This window comes from Phialemonium atrogriseum (genome assembly GCF_030411735.1).
Source record: "Phialemonium atrogriseum strain 8032-3 unplaced genomic scaffold QBC33scaffold_55, whole genome shotgun sequence".
Taxonomy (NCBI): domain Eukaryota; kingdom Fungi; phylum Ascomycota; class Sordariomycetes; order Cephalothecales; family Cephalothecaceae; genus Phialemonium; species Phialemonium atrogriseum.
Genome location: NW_026848192.1, coordinates 31,417 through 57,963, shown reverse-complemented (window position 1 = coordinate 57,963; position 26,547 = coordinate 31,417). Strand labels below are relative to the sequence as shown.

The 26,547-nt window shown below is 51.9% G+C and overlaps 7 protein-coding genes across 7 annotated transcripts; 5 read left to right on the top strand and 2 right to left on the bottom strand.

The window, feature by feature from the left end:
• QBC33DRAFT_614676 (fungal-specific transcription factor domain-containing protein) lies at positions 1 to 2,692 on the top strand. Its single transcript, XM_060432603.1, has 7 exons — positions 1 to 230; positions 288 to 300; positions 365 to 742; positions 812 to 1,296; positions 1,385 to 1,642; positions 1,707 to 2,434; positions 2,496 to 2,692. Exons 1-7 carry the CDS (start codon positions 141 to 143, stop codon positions 2,623 to 2,625), a joined length of 2,082 nt encoding a protein of 693 aa, XP_060277996.1. The 5' UTR covers positions 1 to 140; the 3' UTR covers positions 2,626 to 2,692.
• Positions 2,693 to 3,956: 1,264 nt separating this feature from the next.
• QBC33DRAFT_520140 (SnoaL-like domain-containing protein) lies at positions 3,957 to 4,855 on the bottom strand (the record flags this gene model as incomplete). The annotated part of the gene is made up of 3 exons (XM_060426346.1): positions 3,957 to 4,589; positions 4,665 to 4,732; positions 4,792 to 4,855. The coding sequence occupies 3 exons, from the start codon at positions 4,853 to 4,855 to the stop codon at positions 3,957 to 3,959; spliced, it is 765 nt and encodes a 254-aa protein (XP_060277995.1).
• Positions 4,856 to 5,388: 533 nt separating this feature from the next.
• QBC33DRAFT_520139 (general substrate transporter) lies at positions 5,389 to 7,055 on the top strand (the record flags this gene model as incomplete). The annotated part of the gene is made up of 2 exons (XM_060426345.1): positions 5,389 to 5,562; positions 5,670 to 7,055. 2 exons carry the CDS (start codon positions 5,389 to 5,391, stop codon positions 7,053 to 7,055), a joined length of 1,560 nt encoding a protein of 519 aa, XP_060277994.1.
• A 1,226-nt stretch (positions 7,056 to 8,281) lies between these two features.
• Positions 8,282 to 9,821, top strand: QBC33DRAFT_603861 (retinal pigment epithelial membrane protein-domain-containing protein; the record flags this gene model as incomplete). The annotated part of the gene is made up of 6 exons (XM_060432222.1): positions 8,282 to 8,452; positions 8,563 to 8,664; positions 8,728 to 9,080; positions 9,184 to 9,286; positions 9,320 to 9,483; positions 9,551 to 9,821. The coding sequence occupies 6 exons, from the start codon at positions 8,282 to 8,284 to the stop codon at positions 9,819 to 9,821; spliced, it is 1,164 nt and encodes a 387-aa protein (XP_060277993.1).
• A 2,075-nt stretch (positions 9,822 to 11,896) lies between these two features.
• QBC33DRAFT_553320 (uncharacterized protein) lies at positions 11,897 to 12,593 on the top strand. The gene has a single exon (XM_060429391.1). It carries the CDS (start codon positions 12,015 to 12,017, stop codon positions 12,282 to 12,284), a length of 270 nt encoding a protein of 89 aa, XP_060277992.1. The 5' UTR covers positions 11,897 to 12,014; the 3' UTR covers positions 12,285 to 12,593.
• A 2,544-nt stretch (positions 12,594 to 15,137) lies between these two features.
• QBC33DRAFT_582148 (uncharacterized protein) lies at positions 15,138 to 15,545 on the bottom strand (the record flags this gene model as incomplete). Its single annotated transcript, XM_060431321.1, has 1 exon — positions 15,138 to 15,545. The coding sequence occupies one exon, from the start codon at positions 15,543 to 15,545 to the stop codon at positions 15,138 to 15,140; it is 408 nt and encodes a 135-aa protein (XP_060277991.1).
• Positions 15,546 to 20,546: 5,001 nt separating this feature from the next.
• On the top strand, positions 20,547 to 24,838 carry QBC33DRAFT_614675 (uncharacterized protein; the record flags this gene model as incomplete). Its single annotated transcript, XM_060432602.1, has 8 exons — positions 20,547 to 20,773; positions 20,840 to 21,353; positions 21,433 to 22,616; positions 22,685 to 23,153; positions 23,204 to 23,668; positions 23,708 to 24,381; positions 24,418 to 24,629; positions 24,804 to 24,838. Exons 2-8 carry the CDS (start codon positions 20,871 to 20,873, stop codon positions 24,836 to 24,838), a joined length of 3,522 nt encoding a protein of 1,173 aa, XP_060277990.1. The 5' UTR covers positions 20,547 to 20,773; positions 20,840 to 20,870.
• Positions 24,839 to 26,547: the final 1,709 nt, after the last annotated feature.

Sequence of the window (26,547 nt, the reverse complement as noted above, 5' to 3'; positions counted from 1 at the left end):
AATTAATTCGCGTGGATAATTACTCCCTCCCAAGATTCACCTCCCATCCCTTGTTATCATCTGCTCTCTTTGGATTCCTTTGCTGAATAGCCTGTATTAACAAGTTCACAAAACCAAATCAAAATATCGAAGTTCTTAACATGACCGACGGCAGCTCAAAGGTGAGCAAAAAGCCTCGCTCCAACCGGACTGCGATGAGCTGCGACCGCTGCAAGAGCAGGAAGACAAAGGTGCGTGTGCAGTCAAACGAGAACCAATGAGACCCCATCGCTAATGAAACCCCGCAGTGCAACAAGCCAAGTATACTCTTCCATGTTCCCCGACTGTCGTTTTGAGCTTGAATGGCTGACTCTTTTCCTGGAAGCCGATGGCCCTTGCGACTACTGCCGCAGAATCGATGAGCAGTGCTCGTTTGACATAACCAAACGTCGCCAGAAGCCATACTACTTCGTATCGGAGGAGGAATACCGTCTCCTATACCAAATCTGCAAGCAATTTCTGCCCGGCCAAGACTTGTCAGTTCCCAGTCTGCGGCGGTTGGCCTCTCAATCCGGTGAAGCAACTTCGCAAACCATAACCCCTACGCCCGCAGCAGCTCCTGATGCTGCGGCAGACGACTACTCTGAGGGTGTCCGGGATTCCGGGAGCGTCTCAGCAGAACGAGAGGATGTTCCACTGCCCGAGATTGTCAATCTCCATCAAGACCTAGGCTGCTTGCTGCGTGATGCACGTGGCGAACATAGTAAGCTTGTCTCTCGTCAAGTACCCCCATTGTTTGGCGCATAATTACTAATTAGCCGTCATTCCGTAGGGTATATGGGGGCCGAGTCTGGAATAACTTTCAACACTGCCGTGAGGTCTTGGCTTCTGAACTCGGCATCACGCGCAAACAAAGACATAATACCGCCAATGGTCAAGGTTGTCCACCCCGTGGCGAAATTCCAGCCGAAACCTGGGACGCAGACTTGGGAGCCGTCTGAGCTACCAGAAAAGGACGTCGTCTTGGCCTGTTCATCTCGCTTCTTCGAGGAAGTACATTCTCTGTACTGGCTCTACTCTTTAGAGGATTTTCACGCACGCCTGGAGGCCACTTACTCGGACGCCCATACGCAGCAGACAAGCTCCTGGCTCTGCTCACTGCACAGCATCGTCGCGCTTGGTGTGCTGTGTATACCCTTGGTCGACGGCTCGCCCAACGAACAGTTAGCACACTGCTCATTGGAGACAGCAAAGCTGCTTACTCTAAAAGCAATAGATGAGGCTGACCTTGACAGTGTGCGAGCTTTGATCCTGCTGGTAAGTACATGCATACATCGCATCGGCCCCTCACCCCGTCGCGGTCTCTGGTTTTGGCTTGGGGTCCTCTGCTAACGCTTTCACCCAGGCTCTAGCCCTCCAAGCAAATGGGTATACGAATTCCGCGTATCTGCACACCGGCATTGCAATCCGCATTGCATTTTCGCTCGGCCTGCATCTAGACAAGTACCCGACCAAGCACGGCCTCGTATCCAGGGAAAACGCACGTCGCCTCTGGTGGACGTTATTCCTCTTCGATCAAGACGTGTCTCTTCAAGTAGGCAAGCCTTGCATGGCTGGGTTGTCAACCGTTTGCCAATGGCAGCCATCTCTCCCATCAGAACAGGTAAGACCCCTGCATAAACTTGAACCATGTCCCAGCTTAGATCCTCACAAGCCTCCTCCTCCAGGTCGTGAGCCCCGGCTCGTACACACCCCAAGCTTATCTAGGACAATGCGTCAGCCTAGCTCGACTTACGAAAGACAATCGACACAAGCTCTACACCGGACCGATCCAAGCCGGCCAGAGATTAAGCCTATCCGATTTCGAAGACGCCATGCAGTCGCTGCAGAAGTGGCTGGACAACGTCCCGCCCCATCTCAGCACCACCGCGCCGGTGCCGCCTCTACACCGGAGACCAGTCGCCATGCTCCACCTCCGATACTGGAGCGCCGTGATTCTCGTCACGCGGCCGTTCCTCCTGTGCAGTCTCCTGCGTGCAAAGGAGTTGGACGGCACCCCGAAGCAGCGGCACTTTGACAGATTCGCCCGGATCTGCGTCTCGGCGGCCGAGGCGTCGCTGGGCATTTTCGAGGGCATGGCTCACGGGGTGCTTTCCAGCTTGGTTCTGGTTGACTTCTTCTTTGCGCTGCAGGTCCTGCAGGTGCTCATGGTGGCTTCTTCGTTGTCTTCGCCGTCGGTGAACTACCAGAACCTCGTCAGGAGGTGCGTCAACAGTTTGAAAACCATTGGGGCGTTCGGGTATCCGAAACACATGCTGCCCGAGCCGCTGTTCCAAGCGCAGAAGTTTGCTCTGTTGGATGGCGGTCGGGAAGGTGATCTGCCTTCTTCTCCGGGGCCGTTTTGTAGCCCTGCTACGACTGCGGTTGAGGGCGGGATGGAGACGGATTCGACGAGGTATTCGCTCTTATTCCTAGACCAGGCTTGGGGTCCCAGCTTTGCTTACTTATATGTGCAGGACGACTGAACTATACGATGAATACGCAAATCGGCACCCATTCTTGAGTGACTTCTATCTTTTCGATGGAGGTGATGAGTTTATGGAGCAGCTCATGGATATTTCTGTGACGTTCCCGACGGAGGCTTGACCGATCACATATGCATGTCCTGGAGTTGCATTAGCCTGATAGACCTGGGATAAGAAATCTCACATCGACTATGATAGGCCACTCGTTGCATAAGGTTTCATGCACCTATCTTACTAACCTTACAATCGAAGTCCTTAGAGTTGATTCAACGACAATCTGCTTTTCCTTTTAAGCATTTGCTGTGCCAAACCACAAGCACCTACTGATCGAATAAAAGAAGACGGATGGCATTCAAAGTGCACACATGACCCAGGATGGAAAAATGCGCAGCCAAGGTTGCATATTTGGATGGCACAACTCGACCGAGAGTAAGTCCCGATGCGAATCTATCCTGTGCTCATTGGGAGGAATGCGCACGTTAGGACCTGGGGTATTGCGGTCAGGAATGAATACAAGTACTACATCGGGAGACTATGCTGTAATTATCATACCATGTTTTCTGTGAAGCTTGGCGTTTGTCCAGGGAAACGTCCCGTAGTTCGCTTTCCTGAAGAGCCACAGCTTGGTGTACCGTGCCAAAAGGGCCGGGGATGCGTCGAAACAGAGTTCAATAGGAGATAGGGACAAAAGGTCACATATGAGCCCATTGCAAGCCCCAGATACGGTGAGTGAATCTCCGTGGTCATGTTTACTAGGACATCGGAGGAGGATGATGGTGTTGCTTGTCTTTTCGCCGATATCAGAAAGACAAGTCTCGTCCGTAACACCACGCTTAAAGGTAGGGAGGGCGCTTGCTTTACGCATCAATGGTGCCTAGACCCACAGGGATAAATGTGCCGATGCTTCGGTTTAATGACTCCGACCCTTCCTTCGCTGTGGTTTGGGACCCCAGATTTCACTATTGGTTCCCCGCATCGTTTACCGATCGATTGGGGTCGGCTCGGAGAGACGGCATTGCTGTAAGAACAAGACTAGCTAGACTACAATTTACCAACATACAAATAGTAGCTATTCAGAGCAACGAGCTTATTGTCAAGGGGGCCATTGAACAAATATCAACGAGGGCCCGGGCACTAGAAAGCGACGGAGGGGCCGCACTAATGCGAGGTCTTGCGGGGTTTGTAACCAGGGGCAGATTACTTCAACCTCACTGTTGGAGATGCGAAGAGAAGAGAGGGGTGGGGGGAGGGTACAGAAACAGCATCCCCGCCTGGAGATAGGCGAGACGGAGTTTGGGAGTAGTCGACACAGGGACAGGACAACAATACTATCATCTTATTCAAGGTTGACGTTTAACAAGGTCGAGTATCACTTGAGGATTACTTGCAAGCTGGGAATTACTTCAATTGCAATATTGTCGGCATAGTAGAAGAATACTACATGAGAATCTATCAAACGGACCAGTCAGTAATGGTCCTTGCCGGCAGTGCAGTGCTCGCCGGCTGGCGCCACTTCGGTGCCTGCATGTCCTCCTCCGCCACATGCTCCCCAGTAACAGGATGCGGGTAGTGGAAAGGCACCACCCTCGTGTCCGGCCACAGCATCTCCCCCTCGCATAGCTCATCGGGCCCCCCCTGATTCGCCGGGTAGACCTCTTCGAACAGAGGCACAAACTCCTGTGCGTGCTTCCAACCCTCCTCGAAATTGCCGTGCCAGAACGGATAATACCGAAGCCGGAAGATCTTCCAGACGCCGTCCTCCTTGATGAACTCGTTCTCGTAGACGCCTCCTTCCCACCATTGACGATGGCCACCGGGGTACTCGGCGGGCAGGCTCTTGTGGGTGCCGGCACTCATCAGGGTTCGACCGCGATATTTGACAATGTTTGTGCCGGGCTGGAAATCTACAACGTCCTGCGCGATGAGATGGTCGAGAAGCCAGCCCTCGATTGGGCCGTTTCGTCCGCCGACGAAATAATTCGACCAACGCCCAATGTAGAGTCGACGGATCGATTCCTTGCCTCGGAAGCGCCCGTTCAAGAACTGCACGTAGGCATCGGGATGGTTTGAGAAGAGATCTGTCACCTAATCAACACCGTATCTGGGTTAGCAAATTCCATTACTAGTCACGCCAAGACCGACGGAGAAGTTGATTCGTACCTCTTTATACAAGCATTTGTCCAGGTAATATCCGTATATGTTCTGTAATTTTCGCACCTCCGATTCCGCTGAGGAGAAGAACCATTATTAGTCAAGCGGCATGCTGCTGCGACACAAATCTGCTTACCTGAGAGCTTTTCAAGCGCAGCTTCCAAGGTCTCAACCCTCTTGGCAAGAATCTCAGTGGCCATGGTGCAGCTAATAAGGCGGGGAAAGACTGGATGGATGGAGGGTGATTAACTCAAATGCTTGACAGTGGCATATCGCTTTTAACGAGCCAGAAGTTTGACATGTTTTATACCTCAGAGCATCGCTGAGATCGGCCTTCGGCCTTGACCCCATGCCAAGCCGAGCATTCCGATGCATGCACCACAGAGGGGTCTCGTCGGATCCATAGCTCCGACGAACAAGCCCAAAGCAACACCTCCCCCACCCAATCTAACCCAAAACCAGAGTAGCGTTCCCCGCCAGTGGTCGGCTAGCAATGCGGCAGTTCCATCTTTGCCCCTTATTAGTGCGGGTCAAAACCTGGGGTAGTGAGGCTGAACGACGTTGGAGTCATGTCCAAGCAAACCAGCCACCACTTCCCCAACGCCCCCGAGGAAGTATAACTATTCCGTCTTCACTGCCCATCCCTTGAGGGGTCAATAATCCTCCTCGCACCTTTCCCTCTTCCCCTCCCGTCTTTCCAACGCGCCGCCTAATTACCCACCAGACGGCAACGATGGCATCGCAAGTTTCCATCAAAGCCCAACTCCGCTCCATCTGGAGCGAGAAGCGAGTCGTTGGAATCTGCTTGTTCATTGCTCTGGCTCAATTCCAATATGGATATGACTCCGCCGCGGTGTCGGGGTTCCAATCCATGCCGGGATTTCTGGCCGTCTTTGGTTATGCCGATGTAAGCAACTGCCGTCATTGCGACCGATTGTTACCCAGATTGACTAGTCCTCGAATCACTTGATGCATTGATCGATGCTGAGTTACTGACCTTTGCCACACGTCTAGCCTCTCAACCCCATCGGATACAACATCAGCACAAAAGTGCAGACCCTGATCCAGAGTTTGATCAACCTCGGCGCCCTGACAGCGTGCTTCGTAATCTTCAAGTTCGGCAGCTTTATCAGCCCACGCACCGGCCTGTGGCTGGCCTCGGCCGTGTCCGTCGTCTCCGTCGCCGTGCAGATGGGCAGCGTGCACGTCGGCGCCCTCTACGTCGGTCGCCTACTACTCGGATTCTCAAATGGCTTCTACAGCACCTACGCGGCGATCTACATGGGCGAGTCGGCGCCGGCATATCTCCGAGGCCCCGTCATCGGCATGGTCGTGTTGCAAATCTCCCTCGGGGCACTGATAGGCATCCTCGTCGACAATTACACCAAAGTCCATCTCGGCCGGATAGCATACCAGATCCCCCTCGCAGTCATGCTCGCCATCCCGGTGATGATGTCCACCGGTCTGCTCTTCCTCCCCGAGACGCCTCGCTACTACATCTCCAAAGGCCAAGACGACAAAGCCGCAGCCGCCATCCGCAAGCTACGCGGCGTAACCGACGCCGCCCAACTCAGCGAAGACGTCGCAATCATGAAGGCAGCCTGGCTGGCCGAGACGGAGACGCACGCCTCCGTCCTCCTACTCGACGCCTTCCGCGGCACCGACCTCCGACGAACCCTCCTCAGCGTCGCGGCCGGCGTCGGCCAGACCGCCACGGGCATGATCTTCATCTCGGCCTTCTCCGTGTACTTCTTCGTGCAGGCGCGCATCGGCAACCCGTTCGTGTGGGTCATGGTGTCGCTGGGCATCGCGCTGACGGGCAACATGCTTTCGTTCCCGGCGCTGCGCTTCTTCGACCGCCGACACCTGCTCGTCGGCGCGTCGGTCGTCAACTCGGCCGTCATGTTCGGTATGGCCATTGTCTACACCGTGTCCACCGTGGGGTCGCCGGGCGCGAGCAAGGCCCTGGTGGGTTTGAGCATGGTCTTTCCCTGGGTGTATGGCCTTGGCCAGGGCCCGGTGTTGTGGGCTCTTCAGACGGAGATGCCGTCGCAGAGACTGCGGTCGCATACGGTTGGTCTGTCCCAGGGGGCAAATTTCGTGTTTGCATGGCTGAGCTCGTACTGCACGCCTTATTTTATCAACCCTGAGTCTCTTAACTGGGGACCGAAGTACTGTTACATCTGGGGCGCGGGCAATTTCATCCTGGCCGTGTTTGTCTTCTTCTTTGTTCCCGAGACGAGAGGAAGAGGCTTGGAGCAGCTTGACGAGTTGTTCGAGAAGAAGGTGCCCGCTTGGAAGTTTGCTGGGTACGTTACCGACCTTCAGCAAGCCGATGCGGACGGTTATGTTGGGGGGAAGGACATGAAGGAGGACACGGAGGCATCTCACCGCGAGTAGTGTGGTAGACAGCTTAGCTGTCGTTGTTTTATTGGAAGCGCGAAGGGGCAGAGGGCTTGTCCATGGGGTCTACCTGCGGCATCTCCGGCCGTGGCGCAACCGCGTCTTCTCCTGGGAACTGAAGCGCGTATCAAACTAGCCGTCTGAGAGAAACTACACAGCTTTCTTTATCAGTTGTACGACTTATCACATGTGAATATGCATAAACGTGCATGATGCTTGTCAAAATCCCCGACGAATTTACTCATGCTTGCGGATTATTGGAGGATAAAGTCGGAGGGAATAGGGGGGTTTCAAGTAAACCATTTGAGAGGAATCGATCAGTGGTATTTTTATTTTGATACGACGCGTTGCCATGAAGTTGAACCAACTTTCTCCATGGAAAAGAGCCCAGTCGCGATAAAGGTGGCACCAATCAATTAATTGCACGCAATTGATCTAGTCAGTGGAAAGAGTATTACCAAGCTGTCAATATAGGTATCATGCTAATCCTTCCAACCTCTCTCTTCCTTTGCACCTGTCTCCAAATAACAGTCCTCCACCATGCCTGCACTACTCAAATCAGATCGTGGGGCGTCTGCACAAGATTTCCCGACATTACTGAATGAATGTCTTGATGCAACCTTGAGTAGAGAGAGGTATTTCTTCGGGTGCATATCTCCGACGCTGACACTAGGCTAGGTGCTGGCAAGTTCCCGTGCTGGGGTTGCTGTACTAGCGCGCGGAGGTCAGAGCCTAGTACAGGCGCTAGCAGGGCGGATATAGCCTACAACCCCGCATGCTACCACTATGCATGCCCAGCCACCATTTTCGGACGGGGAAAGCGACCGGAGAGCCTTTTGTCGGCGAAATGCTTCCGAAACACCGCTTTCCCCTATTCCCCTCCGTTAGCTCGGCACTTGCTCAAACAACATGGCCAGATCATTGCCAGGTATCCTAGCTTGCTTTAATTACTGAGGACTTTCATTTTCTGAGCTTTAGCTAATTAACCCCTTGCTGAATGTCAGAGGCCATAAAAAGTCAAGTTGGAGCTCGCTTCGGTGCCAACTGTCTCACCATTCGTTGCTACACTCGCTTGTGCCTGCTCCTTCATTCGCTTTGATCCCAGGATCGATCCCACCTTTGAGACGATCAACGTGGCTCACATATTTGACATCGCCCCTCTCGTTGATGGTCCCCCCCCTCGTTGATGGTCCCCCCCTCGTTGATGGTCCCCCCCCTCGTTGATGCCCCGTACGTCAATAGACTCAAAGGCTGGCGACCAGGTAAAATATCCCGACACGGGCGCTTTCCAAGTCTTCAACACGCCATGTCGCTTGGAGGGGGACATCTTTGATCTCGAAATAGATGGCAAAACCCCCCCACCCCCCCCCGAGATCAACGGAACTTTCTACCGAGTACAGCCAGACCACCACCTCCCACCAGCTTTCGAGGACGACATCCATTTCAATGGAGACGGCAACATCACTGCCATCGCATCTAAGGTAGGCACGTCAATTATAAGCAGCGTTATGTCAGGTCTTACAGGTTCCTTGCAGAGATAGCGGTGAGGAAGAGCTTGTTCGGAAGATACAGAAACCCTTTTAAAGACCCCGAAGCGGTCAAAGGGGTGATCTGAGCAGCAGCAAACATCAGCATCACCTTTTGGAGACGGGTGCTCCTGGCCTCCAAGGAAGACGGCCCCCCATACGCCATGGATCCCGTGACGCTGGAGACAATTGTCAGGTATGATTTTGAGGGCCAAGTCCGGTCCCCTACCTTTACTGCTCACCCGAAATTCGACCCCGAGACTGGCGAAATTCTTTGCTTCGGCTACGAGGCCGGTGGTGACGGGCAAGACGGGTCTTGCGGTATTGTTGTGTACACATGGTACAAAGCACTATTCTGCGGCATGGTTCATGACTGTGGCATCTCCAAGAATTATGCTGTTCTCCCCATGACTCTCCTAAAGTGCTTGCTTGACTGGCTGAAAAATGGAGGCGAGGCATGGGATCCGGATGCGCACAAGCCTCTTTTTAGAGGCTTGTGCGCCACACTCACTTGGTTGATACGTTTACGCATTGTTTACGAGTACGTTGAGCTTTCTGCTTGTAATCTTGGCGATCTCTAATATCTTTGACCTCTAGAGAACGCGTATACTTCTAATTGACGACGGCTTTGCGCACGAGGAACTTAATGGTAAAAGGGGGCTAGAGTTTCCCACGAGAGCTAGGGGGGGCCTTGCAAGTCCTGTGGATACACAAGTCAAGCCTAGCATTGTGTAGGACGCAAACGGAGAATTTTCGCGCATTAACGACCGCTGCGTCACCAAGAAAAACAAGCACTTTTGGCAAGCCACGGTCGACGGCGCCCAAGAGTACAACGCGGCAGGATGTGGCTCGCCGGCTGGGGGGCTCTTCAACTGCATCGGAAATTACACGTGGGACAAGTGAAAGGAGGACATATTCTAGGCCAGGCTGCAAGGGACATTCTAAGAGCCGACGTTCATACCCAAGGGGGATGGTGCTGCTGAGGGGGGCCTGGCTGACCGCGCTGCTGAACCACCTTGACGTCTTGCGCAACAACGTCGTAATCCTCGACGCCTTCAAGGTTGCCGCTGGGCTCGCCGCCACGATCTATCTTCCGGTGAAGCTGTGTCTCGGGCTGCATGGGAACTTTGTCTACTACGTGAAATTGACGCCTGGCAATCGCGAAGATCTCTTGGGAGGGACCTGGGTCTTATTGAGCATGCGCAGAAACCTCTGGGGTGGCAAGTGGAGGCATTGAAGGCGCAGGAAACCTCAAGGTGATGCTCTTGAGTCGTAAAAAGTAGCAGCTATCCTACTACGACTCCTGTAGTCTCAGTACTAAAAGTTGTAGCCTGCGTACACGCTCTAGTCCCCTGAAGGTCATATCCTTACTGTTTTCAGTGACTGTAAGCAAGAACCACCCAAGTATTGTCACGAAATAAACGAGTTAAGCAAGCAGGGGTTAGAAGATGTAATTTTATTGCCTCAGTATGAATTGTAATCTTCTTTCCTCCTCGCTAGGTCCTTCTATTCTTTCCACCCTCTCCACCTCCGCTTTTCCCTCTATCTTCTTGATGTTTATTTATATACGGCAAGCAAACGAACAATGGCGGCCTTTAACGAGGTATTGTCTCAAAGTAGGTCGCGTTGTTGGTTTCTGCGGTTCAATTTAATTCAAGGGACGTTGTAAGCAAGAGAGCGGCTGCTCTGTAATTACCCTCTCCTAACCTGCCATTGGTAACGCAGCCTCCTTCCATGAGTATTGCTTGTGATGAGGTTCACGTTGTGCCGGACGGCGCTTGGGGTTGTTGCTGATGTTTCTGGAATAAGTCGCATTGGAAGTTGCCCTTCTCGCATATTCCGGTCGTTGGTCGTGCTCCACCACAAGGGTATTGAGACCAATCTTGGTCCAGACGACAAGCCATCCCCTTTCACTGCGTGAGAAGATAGACAACGCCGGGCAGTTGGCTCCCCTCTGCAACATTACCACAGGCAAGATTGACTAGGCAGAGTATGTGAACACCAAGGGCGTGCACGACAGCAAGATCTGCGCGCTGCTAGAAGACATTGTTGCTGAAGTGGATGGCTCTTCCCTGTCCCGGCAGCCGTTAGCCAAGAGGACTGGCAGTCTGAAGCTGCATCTCAACAGTCTTCTTCCATGCAGGCTCTCCCTTCCCTAGTGCTGTTGCACCCTCTTGACCTGGGAGCTCCACGCGCCTCTTGCCCTCAAATACGTTCTGCGGTGTCTTCATCACCATCGGCGACTCCTCATCCGCCGCGCCCTCCATACCAACCACCACCCTCTCCACACGGTGTTTGTCGTGTTGAACCGTGCCGGTAGTCTCGTACCATCAGGCATCTGGATTTGTCCGACTTCCTAGTTGCCCTAGACTAGATGTTCAAGCTTAGACAATCCTCACTCTGCAGAGCGTTGGCGGCCGATGCGAAATAGGATATAATCCGCTGTGCCTGGGGCGTCATGTTAGGATATCCACCGGCTTCGCCATTATAGACTGTCATCTGCAGCAGACTCGGGCCCCTAGCCCTTGTAAGCAGCGTCCACGCTGTACCTGTGCTGTCGGAGGCGCAGACGACCGTCTACTTGGAGCCGACGGCCACGCCATCCGTCGTGTCGCAAGCAAATCTCACCTCACATGGGCTGTACAAGGGACCGTCGCCGACAACAGCTGGCGGTCTCTCGGACACCGCCTTCACTTCCTCCATCCCGGTCCGGATGCTGCACTGTGACTAGCGGGCACCGTATACGCCGAGCCGTGGTATTGGAACCAACGGATCGGCCTCCATTTACCGCGTCCAGAACGACTTTATCTGGCAGTTGCTGGCCCTGGCCCTCTCAGAGCAGTGGGTCGAGTTGGACTTAGGGAAGTAGCGAGCTCTACGACTAATATGTTGACAGACTGGATATAATTACATTCACTAGAGGAATTGGAAGTTCACGGCTTTTTCTATAAGCACCTTATGGCTAAAGGAGTTTAAGAGCAAACAATCCCTCGATCCGCTGGCGCTTGCAAAGGACAGCCAGATCATGCAGCAGATGATTGGGGTGACAGATACGTAAATAGAACGTGTGTCTTGCTTGAGAACTGTGAATGCAGAGTTTCTGGGTGCTTATACTAATTTGGATGCCGCACTAGCCCTTATTCCATTCGTACATATCCATTCGGTTCAACAATTTTTCCACTTACAGTGTACGGATCTGTACTGGTCTATCGGACAGGGGGGTGGGGCGAAAGCCACAGCGTAAGCTCGGCGTATGGATTGAGCCGAGTCCCTTCGAAGCACTGACCTGCACGACAATCCGCAGAAAGCGATCCCGTAGATTCATCCCTCTACATCCCTCACAGCGACAACCCCAACCAAGAGTCGCCTACCTCAATTAGATCCCCACATCTTCCCACAAAGCGAACCCCAACAAGCCACATCCCACACCATGTCCACTCCAGCAACACTCCCAGGCGGCAAAGTCCACTCACTGCCCTCCGACCTCGCCGCGGCACTCACCGCCGACGAGACGGCCAAGGCGGCCTGGCTCGACATCACGGTGCTGGCACGCAACGAGTTCATCTGCTGGGTCGACGCGGCCAAGCAGCAGCAGACCCGCGAGCGCAGGATCCGCCGCGCCGTCGAGGAGCTCAACGACGGCTTGCGCCGGCCGTGCTGCTGGCCTGGGTGTCCGCACCGCGAGCGGGATGGGAAATAGGCACATCGTGATATCGGCATTGCGGTAACTGCGCTCTGGCATGGCGGCACCGCGCCTTAACCAACCCCGTTTCGGAAACCAGAAGAGCTTGTCGACGGCCGAGATGGTTTGCAGGGTCCAGATTAACCGACATGCCCCGGGGCTCGTCAGTCAGCAGATGGATGGGCTAGACGTGGTGGTTGTGTTAGCATGGCATCTCGGAGCCCTTGAGGAATGATACAATCTGTCTAGTACAGCATAACACCAGCAAGTATTCCTTCGCATACACGTTTATCCCTAGCACTAGCGACATAAATCATCAACGTCATGATTACCTATGCTGCAAAATTGCACTATAATGAGACCAACATAGGCTACATATGCCTTCCTTCCCAGCAAGTATCCCATGTCCTTTCTTATTGTTACCTCTGTCTGCCGCTTTCTTCCATCTGTCATCTTGTTGTTGTCTACCACAAACAGTCTACCAATTTCCACTAGCCATCGCAGAGTCAGTCGTATGCAATGTGTTCCTCGTAGAGAGGCCCTAATGTGTGAAGCTCCTTGCATGTTTGGAACAGCGCGAAGAAATCAGCTGCGCCCAAGTAAATGCAGCTTTTTCTTCCTCCTTGATATCAATCAAGCAAATAGGCATACATCTATATGCTCTAAATATCACATAAACCAGCAGACTTTCTCACTGCTTACAACCCTCCCTCCCTTTTATACGCCAGGCCCTAGGGTTATGTCTTAAAAGCTTGGTCATCACCCCAAACTTATGACTTGAGAACTTAGTCATCAACCTCAACTTGCACCCTCGACTTATATCTTGAGAGCTTATGTCACAACCCCTAACTAGAGATGCCGCTGATAATTAGGTTTTCAAGCTATAGCTCACACCATTTTATTCCTCAGTGCTGCCGTATTGTGGCAATCCAACGTTGTAGTCTTAGTGTCCTAGAGAGATAATTCATTAACCATGGGACATTAGTGAATTGCTACGAATGGAATGGCTTACAAGCTTTGGGCTAACTTCCAGGTCTTGCAGGTCCTCCTCATTGGCAACACCGTCAAGGGACTACTAGAGTTCAACCGGAAGTAGGAACAGGCAAGGATACTGCTCGGTTCCATTAAAAGGTAAGCAACAAGAAGTTTCTCTTTCTTTAGCTTCAAACAGAGGTAGGCAGGTTGACAGGAAATACTACCCCAATCTGCTAATTTTCAATTTCTTATCTCTTTCCACTTCGTCCACCAAACAATATCGTCCATCATCATGCAGTCAAACTGCGCAAGACTAGCGCTGCACCTCGGAAGCGATGGACCTAACAAGGCCAGGTTGAAATGGTAGCAGCCAGCTGCAGCATTGGTCTTACTTACACCTGCTCTTGAGCAATTTCTCTGTCGCGTCAGTCCTACGCAGAAGTACAGTAACGGGCTGTCGCCTCTGCTATTAACAAATCCAACTTGAGTCCTCCGAGTGGTTGATTTGATATGCCGGCTAGTTCTTACCAGTATAGTCTTAGACAATGGTCCTCCTAGCCAGCATTGAGATCTCCAACACAATGATGCGCTCCTGTCACACCTTTAACGCCTGTGCCCAAAGCAGTCGTGAACATGGGGGTGATCCTCGACGAGGACTCGTCTGTGTCGTAGGCGTTGATCAAGTGTCTGCTGCTGCTGCTGCTCCTGCCTCTATTTAACAAGAGGATGTTTCGCATGAGATTTGCTCAGGCGAAGATTTTTCAACCAGTCTTCCCCGCCAGTTGCTCATAACAATAGGCCGTTCCGCAAGTAGGCGTCTGCGCTGGTTTATATTAGCGGGACAGGTGATTGTACCAAAGATTATGATGCACAAAGCACTTGTAATTACATCCCAGAGTAGTATTTCCCCGCTGCCAGCGTATGCCCCTTCTTTATCGTGAGCTTCGTCCACTCTTCCTTCTTAGGCGTGTCCTGGTAGATGTCTAGGTACCTCTACTAGACTGTGATTAAAGCCCCTAACTCAGTGTCCGCTATTCTAGGCGGATATTCCAGGCCATAATGTGGTTAAATTCTAGGCCTGGTGCGCGGCTGTCGGCGTCTTACCCGGCCGTGACCGTTTTCCAACAGCGCTCGCTCTGGTTTTTTGTTATTTCATTCAGGCTGATGACTACGCCTAGTTGTGCTTGTATTCGTCGGATAGCTCGACGAATTCCTGTCATTCAGGTCTACTGGCACATACTGTAACATCCTACTACTTAATTAGTTGGCCTGCCTGTTAAGCCCGAAGGCTCTGGGCTTGCGATGCCGCGCGTTAAGGATATCGGCGTGTGAACCGCTTTCGTAGTAGGCATTCGCCACGTTCCACCTCCGCAATCAAACCACGTCGTCTCACATGGCTGGCCATGGTTTCTTTGGGTTGAAGAAGGGGTCTAGCGATGGAGAAACTCCACCCAACTGCCCTCTCGTCCCCTAATTAGAACAACCTGCCTTGATAATATCATTCCCATCGCTGTCCTGCGTCGCATCATGTTCGCAGAGACAGCTAGTGACCGTCAGCATGGAGAACTAAAAGACCTACCACCGCCTACCTTGTCGGGCCTGAGACTTCGCACGGAATGGGCATCATCACACACTATAAACCAGACTCGGCTTTGGTTTTCATGTCACTGAGAGTTGATGGTTTATATTTTATCTGTCTTCAAACCACGACAAGATACTTCAAGTCCTATATATATATATATGGACCCAGTCTAAGACGAGGACCAGACGTACTCCAAAGAAGTAAACCTCTAATCAATTGACTGCTAATCTCCCCTTAAACTCCTTTTGACCTTGGACTATCGACCAGCCGTCCTTTCTGCACAAGGCCATCACCCCCTCTTCTCTAGTTCTTCCTCAAGCTCCAGGAGTCTGGCTTAGATCGTTGCAAGTCGGGCAGGTCGACCCATAGCGGTGGAATTTGACACGCTCGAGACAGGTGTAGCAGCGCCACCATGTGGCCCCGTTGCGATCCTTGGGCCCCTCAGGCGATGCCGATTTGGTGCCCTTCTTGGGAAGCTCCTCCTTGTGGAAGTCGCGAAGGTGATCCCGCAGGTGGTCGAACCTGTTGAGAGGCTCCTCATGGCGAAGGCACTTCTTGTAGTCGCAGAAGAAAGTCTCCTTCTCCTCGTCACGGTTGTGCACTGACTTGTAGTGCCGGTCGAGGTCTGCCACACGCGAGAAGGGCTTGGAGGGGCAGTCTGGCGCCAGGCACACATACTTTCGGCTGTCGCTAGAACCGCTGCCGGACTTGGAGGTGGACATGTCCCGGCAGAGAACGCTTTAGTCAGAGTTGTTAGCCTAGTGTTGGGTATGTTTGGTAAACGGGAAGGGGTTGGACAACACCAAAGAGAAACTTGCTTGGTAACGTCTTGGAGTTGGTAAAGTCGCTGCTAGTCTCGCTGGTTACCTTAAGGCAAGTTGGAATTGTCGAGTTCTTCTCAGTGAAGGAGAAAAGGGGTTAAGTATTGGGGAAAGCATGTCCCCTATATTAGAAGGGTAGGAGATTTTATAAGACTGAAATGCAAAGAGCCGCCTTTTTGTGAAGGCTTTTTACCATCAACATCTTAGACAACATGCATGTTCATAAGGCTCTGCAAAGTTGTAGTACAGCTAACTTAAATTTGCTGTATTTTGCTAATTTTAGTTGGTAGTTCTTACACGTGAAAAGGGCGGCAAGGCGGTAAGGATGCACATTGGCGACATGTACTCAAACTTAACGCTGCGCGGGGTATAAACAGTGCGAATCTGATGGCTGATCTATCACATCTCTCTTCTGTCACCATGCTTGAAGAGAACTCTCTAGTGATCCATCCGGCTCTCTCCCCGACGCCCCTGCACAAGGAACACATCCCTGCACGAGGGACTCACACAGGAATGCTCACACATTTGGACAAACCTCGGACTGATTAGCGTGTAGCTAAATCTAGCTTCCGCGACAGCTGCTTTGGAAAGCCCCTGGTTCAAGCAGGGGATCTACACCTCCACTAGGGTAATAAACGTCAGCTCGAAACCTGAACGTCACAAGACCCGCTCGCGAACAAGCAGGATCTATTGGCTGGATCCGAAGAACAAGCTTTGGTAATTTAGTCGTGACTTCATTGACTGTGAGGATCTCTCTGTATTGAAAGTCCTAGCGCTAGTTTCCAATTTAGTTAGGGGTGGCGTCACAGGTCTCGAGCTAACGTTTATCACCCTGGTACATATAAGGCTAGTTCCATCTCTGGAACCCACCCCCTCTGCCTTATATACCGGGGCGTAAAGTGGACACCTTCGCCAAATCTCGTACATTAGCGTAAACCATCTTGCCCACATCAACCAAAACTAGCCAGAGGCTCCTGCGTGCGTGCATCACGCTGGTCGACATTTCGCTACGTGGGGCAATCTCCGCGGACCATCGTGAACCCTCGACCACACCGCTTCAACGGCATCAGCCATTAAATCCCATGCAGCCTTGGGCATAGTTGTGTCGTCTCCAAGTCGATAGCTGTAGCCCACGCCACCTGACCCAGCCCTAGCCTAGCCTAGTCCCAGACCAGAACTTCGGCCATTAGGGAGCTGTGGACACGTCTGCAGCCATATGCAATCTGTTCTAGCCAAGGCACAGTCCTTATTGCGTCTCTAGCTGCACACAAGACGCTGCCGTGATACACCTTCTCATCGCAGTTATTCATTCACAGTCTCTTGGTAGGATCAGAATAGACTATGCAGTTACCTCCCCCAGCTTCTTCTAAAACTAGTTCGACACTTGGGTAAGAGTGATTGTGTTTTTATGGTTAACAACAATGCACAGTTTCTTGTAATTCGATATGGTGAACAAGTTAGTGCTGTTTTTCGGCGAGATCCATCGCATAACTGTAACAAATACAGCATGAAGAAACCTGGTCAAGCTCTCCTTCATCGCTAGCAAGCAAGGCATATGTGAGGGAACCGCGATTGGCCAATAGGCAGGGTAGTTGGCCAATCGGAAGGCTAGTTATGCTTACCTTACTTCCAAAATCACTTCAAATTACTTCAAATCACTTCAAATTACTTCAAATCACTTCAAATTACTTCAGATCACTTCAAATTACTTCAAATCACTTAAAATTACTTCAGATCACTTCAAATTACTTTGGATCACTGCAGACTACTTCAGATCACTTCCAATTACTTCAAGTCACTTTGACTTGCTTATTAGCATCCTTAAATATAACAGCCCTGACATCTAAGACTTCTCCTCTTACCAATAAGGCTCCAGTCGCTTTACTTGAGAACAAGCTTTAGCAATTCTCTGACGACTATTTCCAGCTCTATGCCAAGCACGTAGCTGATCTACTACTGATATCGCCCCTGTTCTTCATTCACACCGATTTGCCCATGTCCATACTGATGGCTAGCGTCTCTCGATCAGAAAATACGGACATCTGTTCTGTGCTCAATGGACAGACAGTCTCCAGGACAATGTGACTTTCTGCTTTCCTCCAATTAGCCTAGGGTGCTGACTTGTCGTTCTCTAGCCCAAAGTTCATACGCAGACGAGAAAGGAGTTCAATCCTTTAAGAGAGGACTAAAAATGGATAGAAATTGCAAGATGAGGTTGAAGGGCCTAAATTCAGCGGAGAAGAGAGATGATGGAGGATAAATGACAACTCTAGAGGCTTGAATTTACCGGCCGCATTCTAGAGCCTCTCATCTAGGAGCGTTTTTGCAAACATCGACTAAAAGTAGGTTAGACCATCTTCTTCCAAGACAAACTTTATCTTAATGTCAAAGTGGCCAGTCTCTGAAAGAGGTGGGAACTATGCCAGATGTTCATCGAGATGCAAGAAGAGATAGCAAGAAGTCTAGTTCTCGTTGTGGATTTTCACTGCAGTATCATGGATTCTATTCGTCTAGCGTCTACTCAGGTCTGTGGAACTTGCCGTTGAAGTGGCTCTGGCTCTGGAGGACTGATCGGCAACTTTGAAACCAGTCTTTGAGTCTAATGATCAGATCAATCCCCGGGACATAAGTCTTTTGTAGGATGCAAAACCCCAACCTTAGGTCGCTAACGCTACCTCGCGAAGGTGACACTGCTGTCGACGAAAATCCTGTTCAACGACCAGACGGCCGAGCACTAGAAGGATTCGTCAGCCTCGGAAGGCACCGAGTCTACTTTGCGACGATGTCCTCACACCGACCTGCTCAGCACACTTTCGCCATCTCTGCCAACTTGCCGTACCTGCAGAGGTGGCAAGGAGGACAATGGCGAAATCGAAATTGTCAAATGCCTACTTCACATTTCCAATCTCGTCATCCCTATAGTTGACTTAGACGCCGCCCATATAAGAAAGACATCTAGTGGATTTTGGGTCCCGTGATTACTAAGGACACTCCGTGAGTTAAGTCCAGCCTTATGCCTGTCGCAGTTCTGGACTCCTTTTCCTGTCATCTCTGGCAGCTAGCTTAACTCTGTGGAAGTGACTTTCCCTTTCCCTGCTATCGAAGGACCTCTAATTTCTAATCCGGAGGTTGAGAAAAACCTCCACCGGCGTGCTTGGCAGTAAGACACATCAAAATCATTGGCCCAAGTGTGGAAAGAGCCTGTTACTGTGCAGCCAGTTCTTCCAACCGGTCCTTCCAACTGGCCTAGGACACGCGGCGCATCCCCGTGGTCTGCACTTCGGAAGCGCATACCCGGACCGTTGCTGTGGACGACACACACTAACCCACACACAAAATGACAACTGGGTCTAACCCAGACATTGCAGCCCTTCTCGACGCCGCCGAAGACACTCTAGGATAGTGTGTCTGCAGCCTCAACCTGCCCGCAACGGTGATGTTCGAGGACGGCATGGCAGCCATCGGGCCTCCGTAATTACCAGCAGCTCTGCAACAACACCATTGACGAGATCTCCAAACATGAACACTTTCCTCAAGATAAATGCATGATATTAATGCTGTTGGTTCCCCCACGCCCATGCAGCCGAGATACCACGCTTGCATCATCAGGTCGCTCGCTAAACAAGGAAGTTACGGAAAAGGAAGGGATGCGCCCGGCATCTGCCCCGCTGCCGCGTTGTTGCCGCACCGCCCTGCCTTTTCCCAGTGGGACGGTCCGTCCGCCACAACGTCCTTGGGAAGCCAGGCACACGCCACGCCTCTGCCCCACGGCTAGCACGGCGCCTACTCAAGTGCTGATCTGTCCTTATATGCCTGCTTGTCTCAGCAGTTCCGCCCTCGTTCGGCTAACGCTAACAAGCAAGTAATCAAGAATCTTATTGTAGCCAGCCCAACAGAGCCACTAAGCGCGAGATGGTTGAGTCGAACAACAACAAGATGCTGCGAGTCGCCTAGCTTACTAAAGAGTTGGTGTGGTCTTCCTCGCAGTTGGCAATGGGCGGTGGGTATGTTTGACCAAGTGAGCAGTTGAGGGAGTCCATGGCCGGCGATCTGGTGAGGTTGAGGATGGAATGCAGAGACAGTCGAGAAGTGCATGCGAAGGTCTCGGCAGAATGAATTGACGGAGGGAACAGCGGGTTGGAGCCATTACGCGGCAGTGGCTGCCATGCTCCTGGTGGCAGCCTGCTGGGCGACATCGGCGTGGTATTCCCTGTCCTGCATAGGCTGTGCCTGGAGGAAAGTAAGGCGGTCACCAAAGATATGCAGATCAGCGCTCGGTTCAGCAATCAGACACTCGATGCAGTAGTCGAAGGGTTACCCCTTACATTACCAGGAGGTGTAGCAACTGCCTAACCCCGCGTGCTTTTCCAAGATCCGGGTCTGTATGCCGCCTAGCGGCGCATACTTCCGTCAACCTAGAGATGTAATTAAAGCCAGGTGCATAATATAATGTACGGGGGAATCTGAGATGCGGACTAAGTATAGCGGACACAGATTTGACTTCTTACCTATCAACTGGCCTTAGAGACAGGCACTACGGTGTCGGTGGCGATGTCATCTTAGCGGAACCTCGTGGTGGAGGATGTCTTTCAAGTTTTGGGTAGGGATCTCGTCACAGGAGACAAAAGATTGCCGAAATGCCTAATCGTCATAATCCCATTGGAAAATCGGCCGAGGGATTTGTCCCAGGCCAAGGCAAGGCAGTCTACAAAGGCGTGGCGTTTTCTAACCTATAGGAGATGGAAGGAGAAATCGACTGCCAATGACAAGCATTTGCAAGCGAAAAACCAAAGGACCTGGCAAGAAGAAACCTGAGGCATTTTTGCATGCAAATATTTGTGAGGCTGGGGGGATTGGGCATCAAAAGCGGGGAAGCAGTCTTGAGTTCTTTCTTTGTAACAACTCCTACGCTATATTGGCATTGCTTTGTAATTTCGGCATCGCATGCGACGACATTCAATATGCCGCAGCCCAAAGAGGATAAGGCGCTATCCAGGCGTTTTTTCCGAAGGTCCAAACGCTCCGACGCTGATTCTCAAATCGACGCCTCCAAATCTGGTTCGAGCGATGGCCGTGACAGCAGAGTAGGGAGTCAAGTCGCGGTGGTGGATGCGATAACAGTCGTGGCGGTGCGATCAATTCCCCTTGCCTTGAGCGATGTTCTTTTTTGGCTGACATGAGCAATTTATCAACAGGCTCCACAGTCCTTGCCCAACACGAAGCCAAATGCGTCGACGAGCACGGAGACTGTTTACCCGTTTAAATTCTGGGAAGCTGCATACCAGGAAATCCTCAACGATAAGGACGACAAAACACAGAAAGATTGTCGGGGCCTATGATATCCTACTCGATCGCATGGCTCGGCAAGGGGCTGGAGAGGCGGAAGACAATTGGGAATTGCAGATGACGGATATCGCCGACGATGAGGACGGCCGTTTGGATTTCGAGTCTCCTGGTGGCGGTGGTGACACCACTGTGAAGCGCCGAGTAGGATGCGAAGAAGAAATGAGGGCCATCGCCGTTGCGAAACTCGGAGAGATGCAGCGGAAAGAATGGGTCATGCAGTGGAACGGCCACGTTTTCAAGATTCGGGAACAAGTCACCCGAATCGTCAGGATCATGCAGCATGTGTCCAGTCTTGCCAGTCAAGCAGCTTCTACCAACCCTCAGGCCGGGCTTGCCTTGGCGGGAGTCTGCGTCCTTCTACCGGTAAGAGAATAATTATGCCCATGCTCTCGCACAAACGCGATCGAATTGGCATTGCTGACCTTTGGCTGTAATTACTTAGCTCATCGTCAACGATACAGACGAACGACAGGCCGCCATCGACGGGGTCGAACACGTTACCCGAATTGTGGCAAGATTCCGGACCGTGGAGGACGACTATGTCTCAGGTCGGTACGGGAAGAATGAACATTTCGAGAGAGCGCTGGTGGCTCTGTACCGCAGAGTCGCCTTCTTTTACATGAAGGCCGCCTGCTATTTTGCCAGATCAACGCCATTTCGGTCAATTCGAGGTCTCGTGGCTGCAGATGAGTGGAAACCCACTCTCGACTCGGTCAAGGTGACCGAGACCGAATGCCACAGCTTCGTAGCCACGCTGGGATGGTCCAAGTCACTCGAGAAAGTCGACAAAGTGCTAGAGGACTTGTCAAGAGTGGAGTTCAAAGACCTCATCAAGGACATAGAGAACTGGCTGATACCCAATATCAACGTCGAAGGACAGCACCATGCAAAGCAGCCGAAGCTGGCTTCCGGATACGATAAGGCTGGCAGTTGGCTGCTAGATATGCCCGAGTTCAAATCGTGGGAGGGAGAAGAAGATGCCGGACAGTTCTGGATTAGTGGAGCCGTCGGCACTGGAAAGTCCTCCCTGGTCGCCATCATAGTGGACCGCATCCGAAGGATGCAGCAAGAGAACGTCGCCTTCTTCTACTGCATCGTGGACACCCCCGGCACGACGGAACATGACGTGGTAGTCACGCGAATTCTCCGCGGGCTCTTGGGACAACTAGCCATGTCACAGGATAGGAAGAGAATTGCGGAGGAGATCGAAGTCGCCTTCGACCAGTCAGCAAAGCCAGGAGCGCTGGGGCGAGTGCCTCTTAGCTTGGATGCTGCGAAAGTCTTGCTAGTCAAGATTATCAATACTCGACGTAGCACCACCATCATCATCGACGGCTTAGACGAGGTCCCAGACTCCCGTCATCTTCTCCTGGTCTTGAAGGACATCGACAAGAAGGTGGACGCAAAAAGACTACGGCTACTTCTCGCGAGCCAGAGCGTGGTTCCGATAAGCGACTACTTTCCGTTGGCGAAGGTGGTAGTTGCAGGAGGGCAAAGCAGCATGACCGACATGAAATCCTTCATTGGCAGACGAGTTCAGCAGTTCAACAAAGACCGCCCAAACATTCTGAGCTCAGGGCTTTCCGAGGATATTGTGGAAACTCTATCCACGAAGGCTGAGGGAATGTTAGTCTACAAACTTGATCACATTCAAAGGATAATATCACCGCTCTAACAATCTAATTACTTTATAGGTTCAAGTGGGCAGAGCTGTCCCTCAAGCAAGTTCTCGACCATGACAATACATCCACCGAGATTGCTGAACATTGGAAGTCGGTGAAGGAACAGGAGTTCCGTGGACTGCTTGTTGACCTCGTCCGAACCTACGATGTTATCTACAAGAAAAGCTTGCCTTTCGGGGATCAGCGACATATGGTCCAGCGTGCCGCCCAACGAGCTCTTTTATGGGTTCTCGGCGCAGAGCGAGGCTTGAGACGAAAGGAATACCTCGCACTGCAAAAAGGCGAAACGAACGAAGCATCGGCAGCGAAGACTGACAAAATCTGCCAGAACTTTATTCATCTCTCTGAAGACGGAGAAATTGCCGCCTCGCATTCGTCTGTCTGGGACTACATCAGTCTCAAAGTCACGGACCAGGTCGACAAGTTCGTCAATTTCGCCGAGAGCGAGAACAATCCCGACGCGATCCGAGAAATCATCCTCGTAGAGGCAAAGCTGACCGCGGCGTATAAGGCAGAGGAGCAATCGCGAAGGATTGTCTGAAGATCATCATCGATAGCGATGGCTCGTCATCAGGCGACGAACCCGAGGATCAGCTCTCGGAGAAATCCCCGAACCCGCTGCTGCATTACGCTTGCCATCATTGGCCCAACCATTTGGGGCCCTGTATCAGGAGCGGGAGGGACTCGAGCAATCTACTGAAGCAGGCAGTGGCCCTTTTCGATCCAACCAACGTCAACGCCCTCCGGCGATGGATTGAGGTCTACGACCCGGACTGGGACTCCCAGAACATGAGCAAACTCAAGCCTCCCGATCCCTTATATTACGCTGTGTGGACTGAGGGTGACGATATTGTTCGGTTCGTTCTCGACAACTCGGAAAGCTCATCTTGGACAGGCGGTCCTCTTGGGAAGGCCCTCCAGCTAGCATGCTACCTGGGAAAGACATCGACGGTGCGCGAAATCCTGAGGAAAGTCAGCGTCAACGAAGCAGACGATGTACTTGGAACACCACTGCACGCGGCAACTGCTGGGCAGCAGAGAGAGGTCGTAGACCTTTTGATAAACGAATACGAGGCCAACGTCAACGCCTCTAGCGCCGCCTTTGGGAACGCCGTGCAGATAGCGCTAGCACTGAGGGACCAGGGTCTTCTGGAATCGCTCGTTAATCATGGGGCTCAATACAACCCTACCGATTGCCGAGGGATGATTTGGGCCAATGTCTGGCGTCAGATTCGAGAGTCAGGATGGTCGGAACCAAATAAATTGCTCCGTAAGTGGGTGAAGGATATAACCACTATTCCACAACTGCCAACAGCCTTAGACTCGCGTTTGCAGATCCTTCACACCTGCATCGTCTATCAACACAGAGCCGCCAAGCAAATCGGTCGTGAAGAACCAGCATCACCGCCCAACCCGGAAGCCGCTACATTAATGGATCGGTTATCGGTTGTCACCAAGCATATCTGTACAGCCGATCTAAGTACCAGTGGCTACATTCCCATAGTGCTCACATGGGTGCTTCTCTTCCGATTAATGGAGTTTAGTCAACTCAACAACTCCATCGAGGTTTACGAGATAGTCCACCGACACGAAATCTTCATCCAGGAATTCGGAGAGTCCCTTCAGGATAATCCAACCCTACACGCAGTTTTGACCCAATTATTCGCCCTTGCGGTTCGGGTTTTGACTACCACTGCGATCCGTATCATGTACTATCCTGATGCACCTGTGCACATCAGTCTCAGTGGGCTTAAGGGACTCAGTATAGAAGCGGAAGCGCTCGAAGAGAGCGCAAAAGAAACTGCGGCGAAGCGACTACTCTCTCTCCACAATGAGCGCACATTGTCCGCAATGAACAAAATGGCAAACGACATTTCAGAGATGAAACAACAAATCAGCCAACTTGTCGGTGCCGTGCAAATGCTTGTGGCTCTTCAGCGGAAATCCGACGATACAGGTATATTTGTTCCTCATCCCCCCCCTCCATTCCCAGTCTCTCAGCGTTATTAACCAAGTCGCAAGCAGGCTCCAAACCCGATGAGTAGCGGTAATTACTTAAACCTAGCTACAACTTCCTCTCTACTAACAACACCCCGCAGCTTCTCCCAAAGAACAACTCCTGACATCGCAGACGCACAAGCATACTGGCAACATGATTCGTCGTAGAAGGAATCCCAAAGCGGGACCATGGTCAGCGATGTTGCGTTGTTTCTGCCCCCCGCATAACGTACTCGCAGGATAATTACAGCGCGGATAGGAGAAAGATAGGAAGCTTACAGATAGGAATTTGGCAGGTAGCGTGGAATTTCTGTAACCCGACATTCCTTAGCAACAGCGGCGAAAAGCTTAGCCTGCGCTGTCGAAAGTTGAAACATCTTCTTCCTCATCTGTCTTCCCTCTTACAAGTTAGGTGCAAGTTTGTCTAGTAAGCCCCTCACTGCAAACCTTCACGCAAAATCTCTGTAGATGCGTCTGCCTCTATGCATATCGTTAGGAACGGCTTGGCTATAGAGTATGCAGTTTTTTCGGCATGGTGCTCTGTGATGGGCCTGTTGTTGCGCTTCGAGCTGACCGAGAAGGTGGGTGGCTTGAGATTAGGTAGTCGGGGATGAGTGTCTAGTCAAAAGGGGCTGGTTTTGGATAGACATCTGCCACTACAAATCCCGAGACCACTGAAAGCTCTAGGTGATCTACGTCATTCCTCTCGATGTGATGTAATGGACTAGCGGAGTACTGCCGGGTCGGATAGGCATGCCATTAAAGATAAACCGCGAGAAGATCCTGCTAGAATGGAAGCGGTTCCTCGATTATCTCCAGACGTTCCAGCGGCTATGGGGATTTGACCATTGCGGTTGGATTCTACACTTCTACACTGGCGGTGCGTGGAGATGCTAGATAGGGAGAAACGGTTGCGGAGGTCTCGATATGTCCTAGGTGAAGTGGTCTCAGAAATGGCATGACGGGATGTGGATTGAGGTAACATGGCACCAAGGGCAGCAAGGGCTGCGCATGGGTTTCGACTTTGCCTTGGGGCTGATCCAATGCAATGTTATCTCGATTTAACGCTTCAGCAACTCACAATGGCAAACTGGCCCGCCGGCCGGAGCCCGAGCTTTATTCGACCAAATATCGATCTTCCTCCGAGGAGCTCCTTAAGGGATGGCCTGATTAACTAATCAACGATCCATTCGGCTGTCGTAATCAATCGTAGCCAAAAGAGGGACCTGCTGCTAGTCAAGGTGCTGCTTCCTTGTCTATCAGGTCTAGCAGCCGAGCGTATAGCCGTCGGCAGGCTCGAGGGCAAAGGGTCCCTGCCAGGCCAAGCAATGTGAATTCCATGGCCGGGTTTATCTACCTCTATCATAGCACCCTTCGGCCTTTTTGTCAGCCGTTCGTCACCGCCTCTCCCTTACCAGGTGGCAAGCGGCTACTTCCCACGGATACCCTCTAGTTCAACAACGAGCCTATGTGACATGGCAATGCTGGTGAGACAGCGGAGAGCTTGGAGCCGCAAGTCTCAGACAGCGAGTTCGAAATCAAGGCTATCTGGGGAACTATAACATACACACTGGCAGCGGCAGCTCCACCGACTTCAGCCCCTGCCGCCTAGCAGCAGCATCCCAACGATATAACCAAAGACAGGGAAATTGCTATATAAGATAGCCAAGGCTACCGTGCATGGAAGCCTGTTTTGCCTGTTGGTGCTGTTTGGAGCTACCGTGCTTGTCGTCACAGTTCTCTTTTGACGACGACGACAACGGCCAGACAGGAGTCAGGCATCTCACGAAAAGTCTCAAATTCTATCACGTCTCTTTATTCCCTATATCCTGGGCCGAAGCTTGAAATGTCGGGCCATGAAACTGCGCTGGTACGTC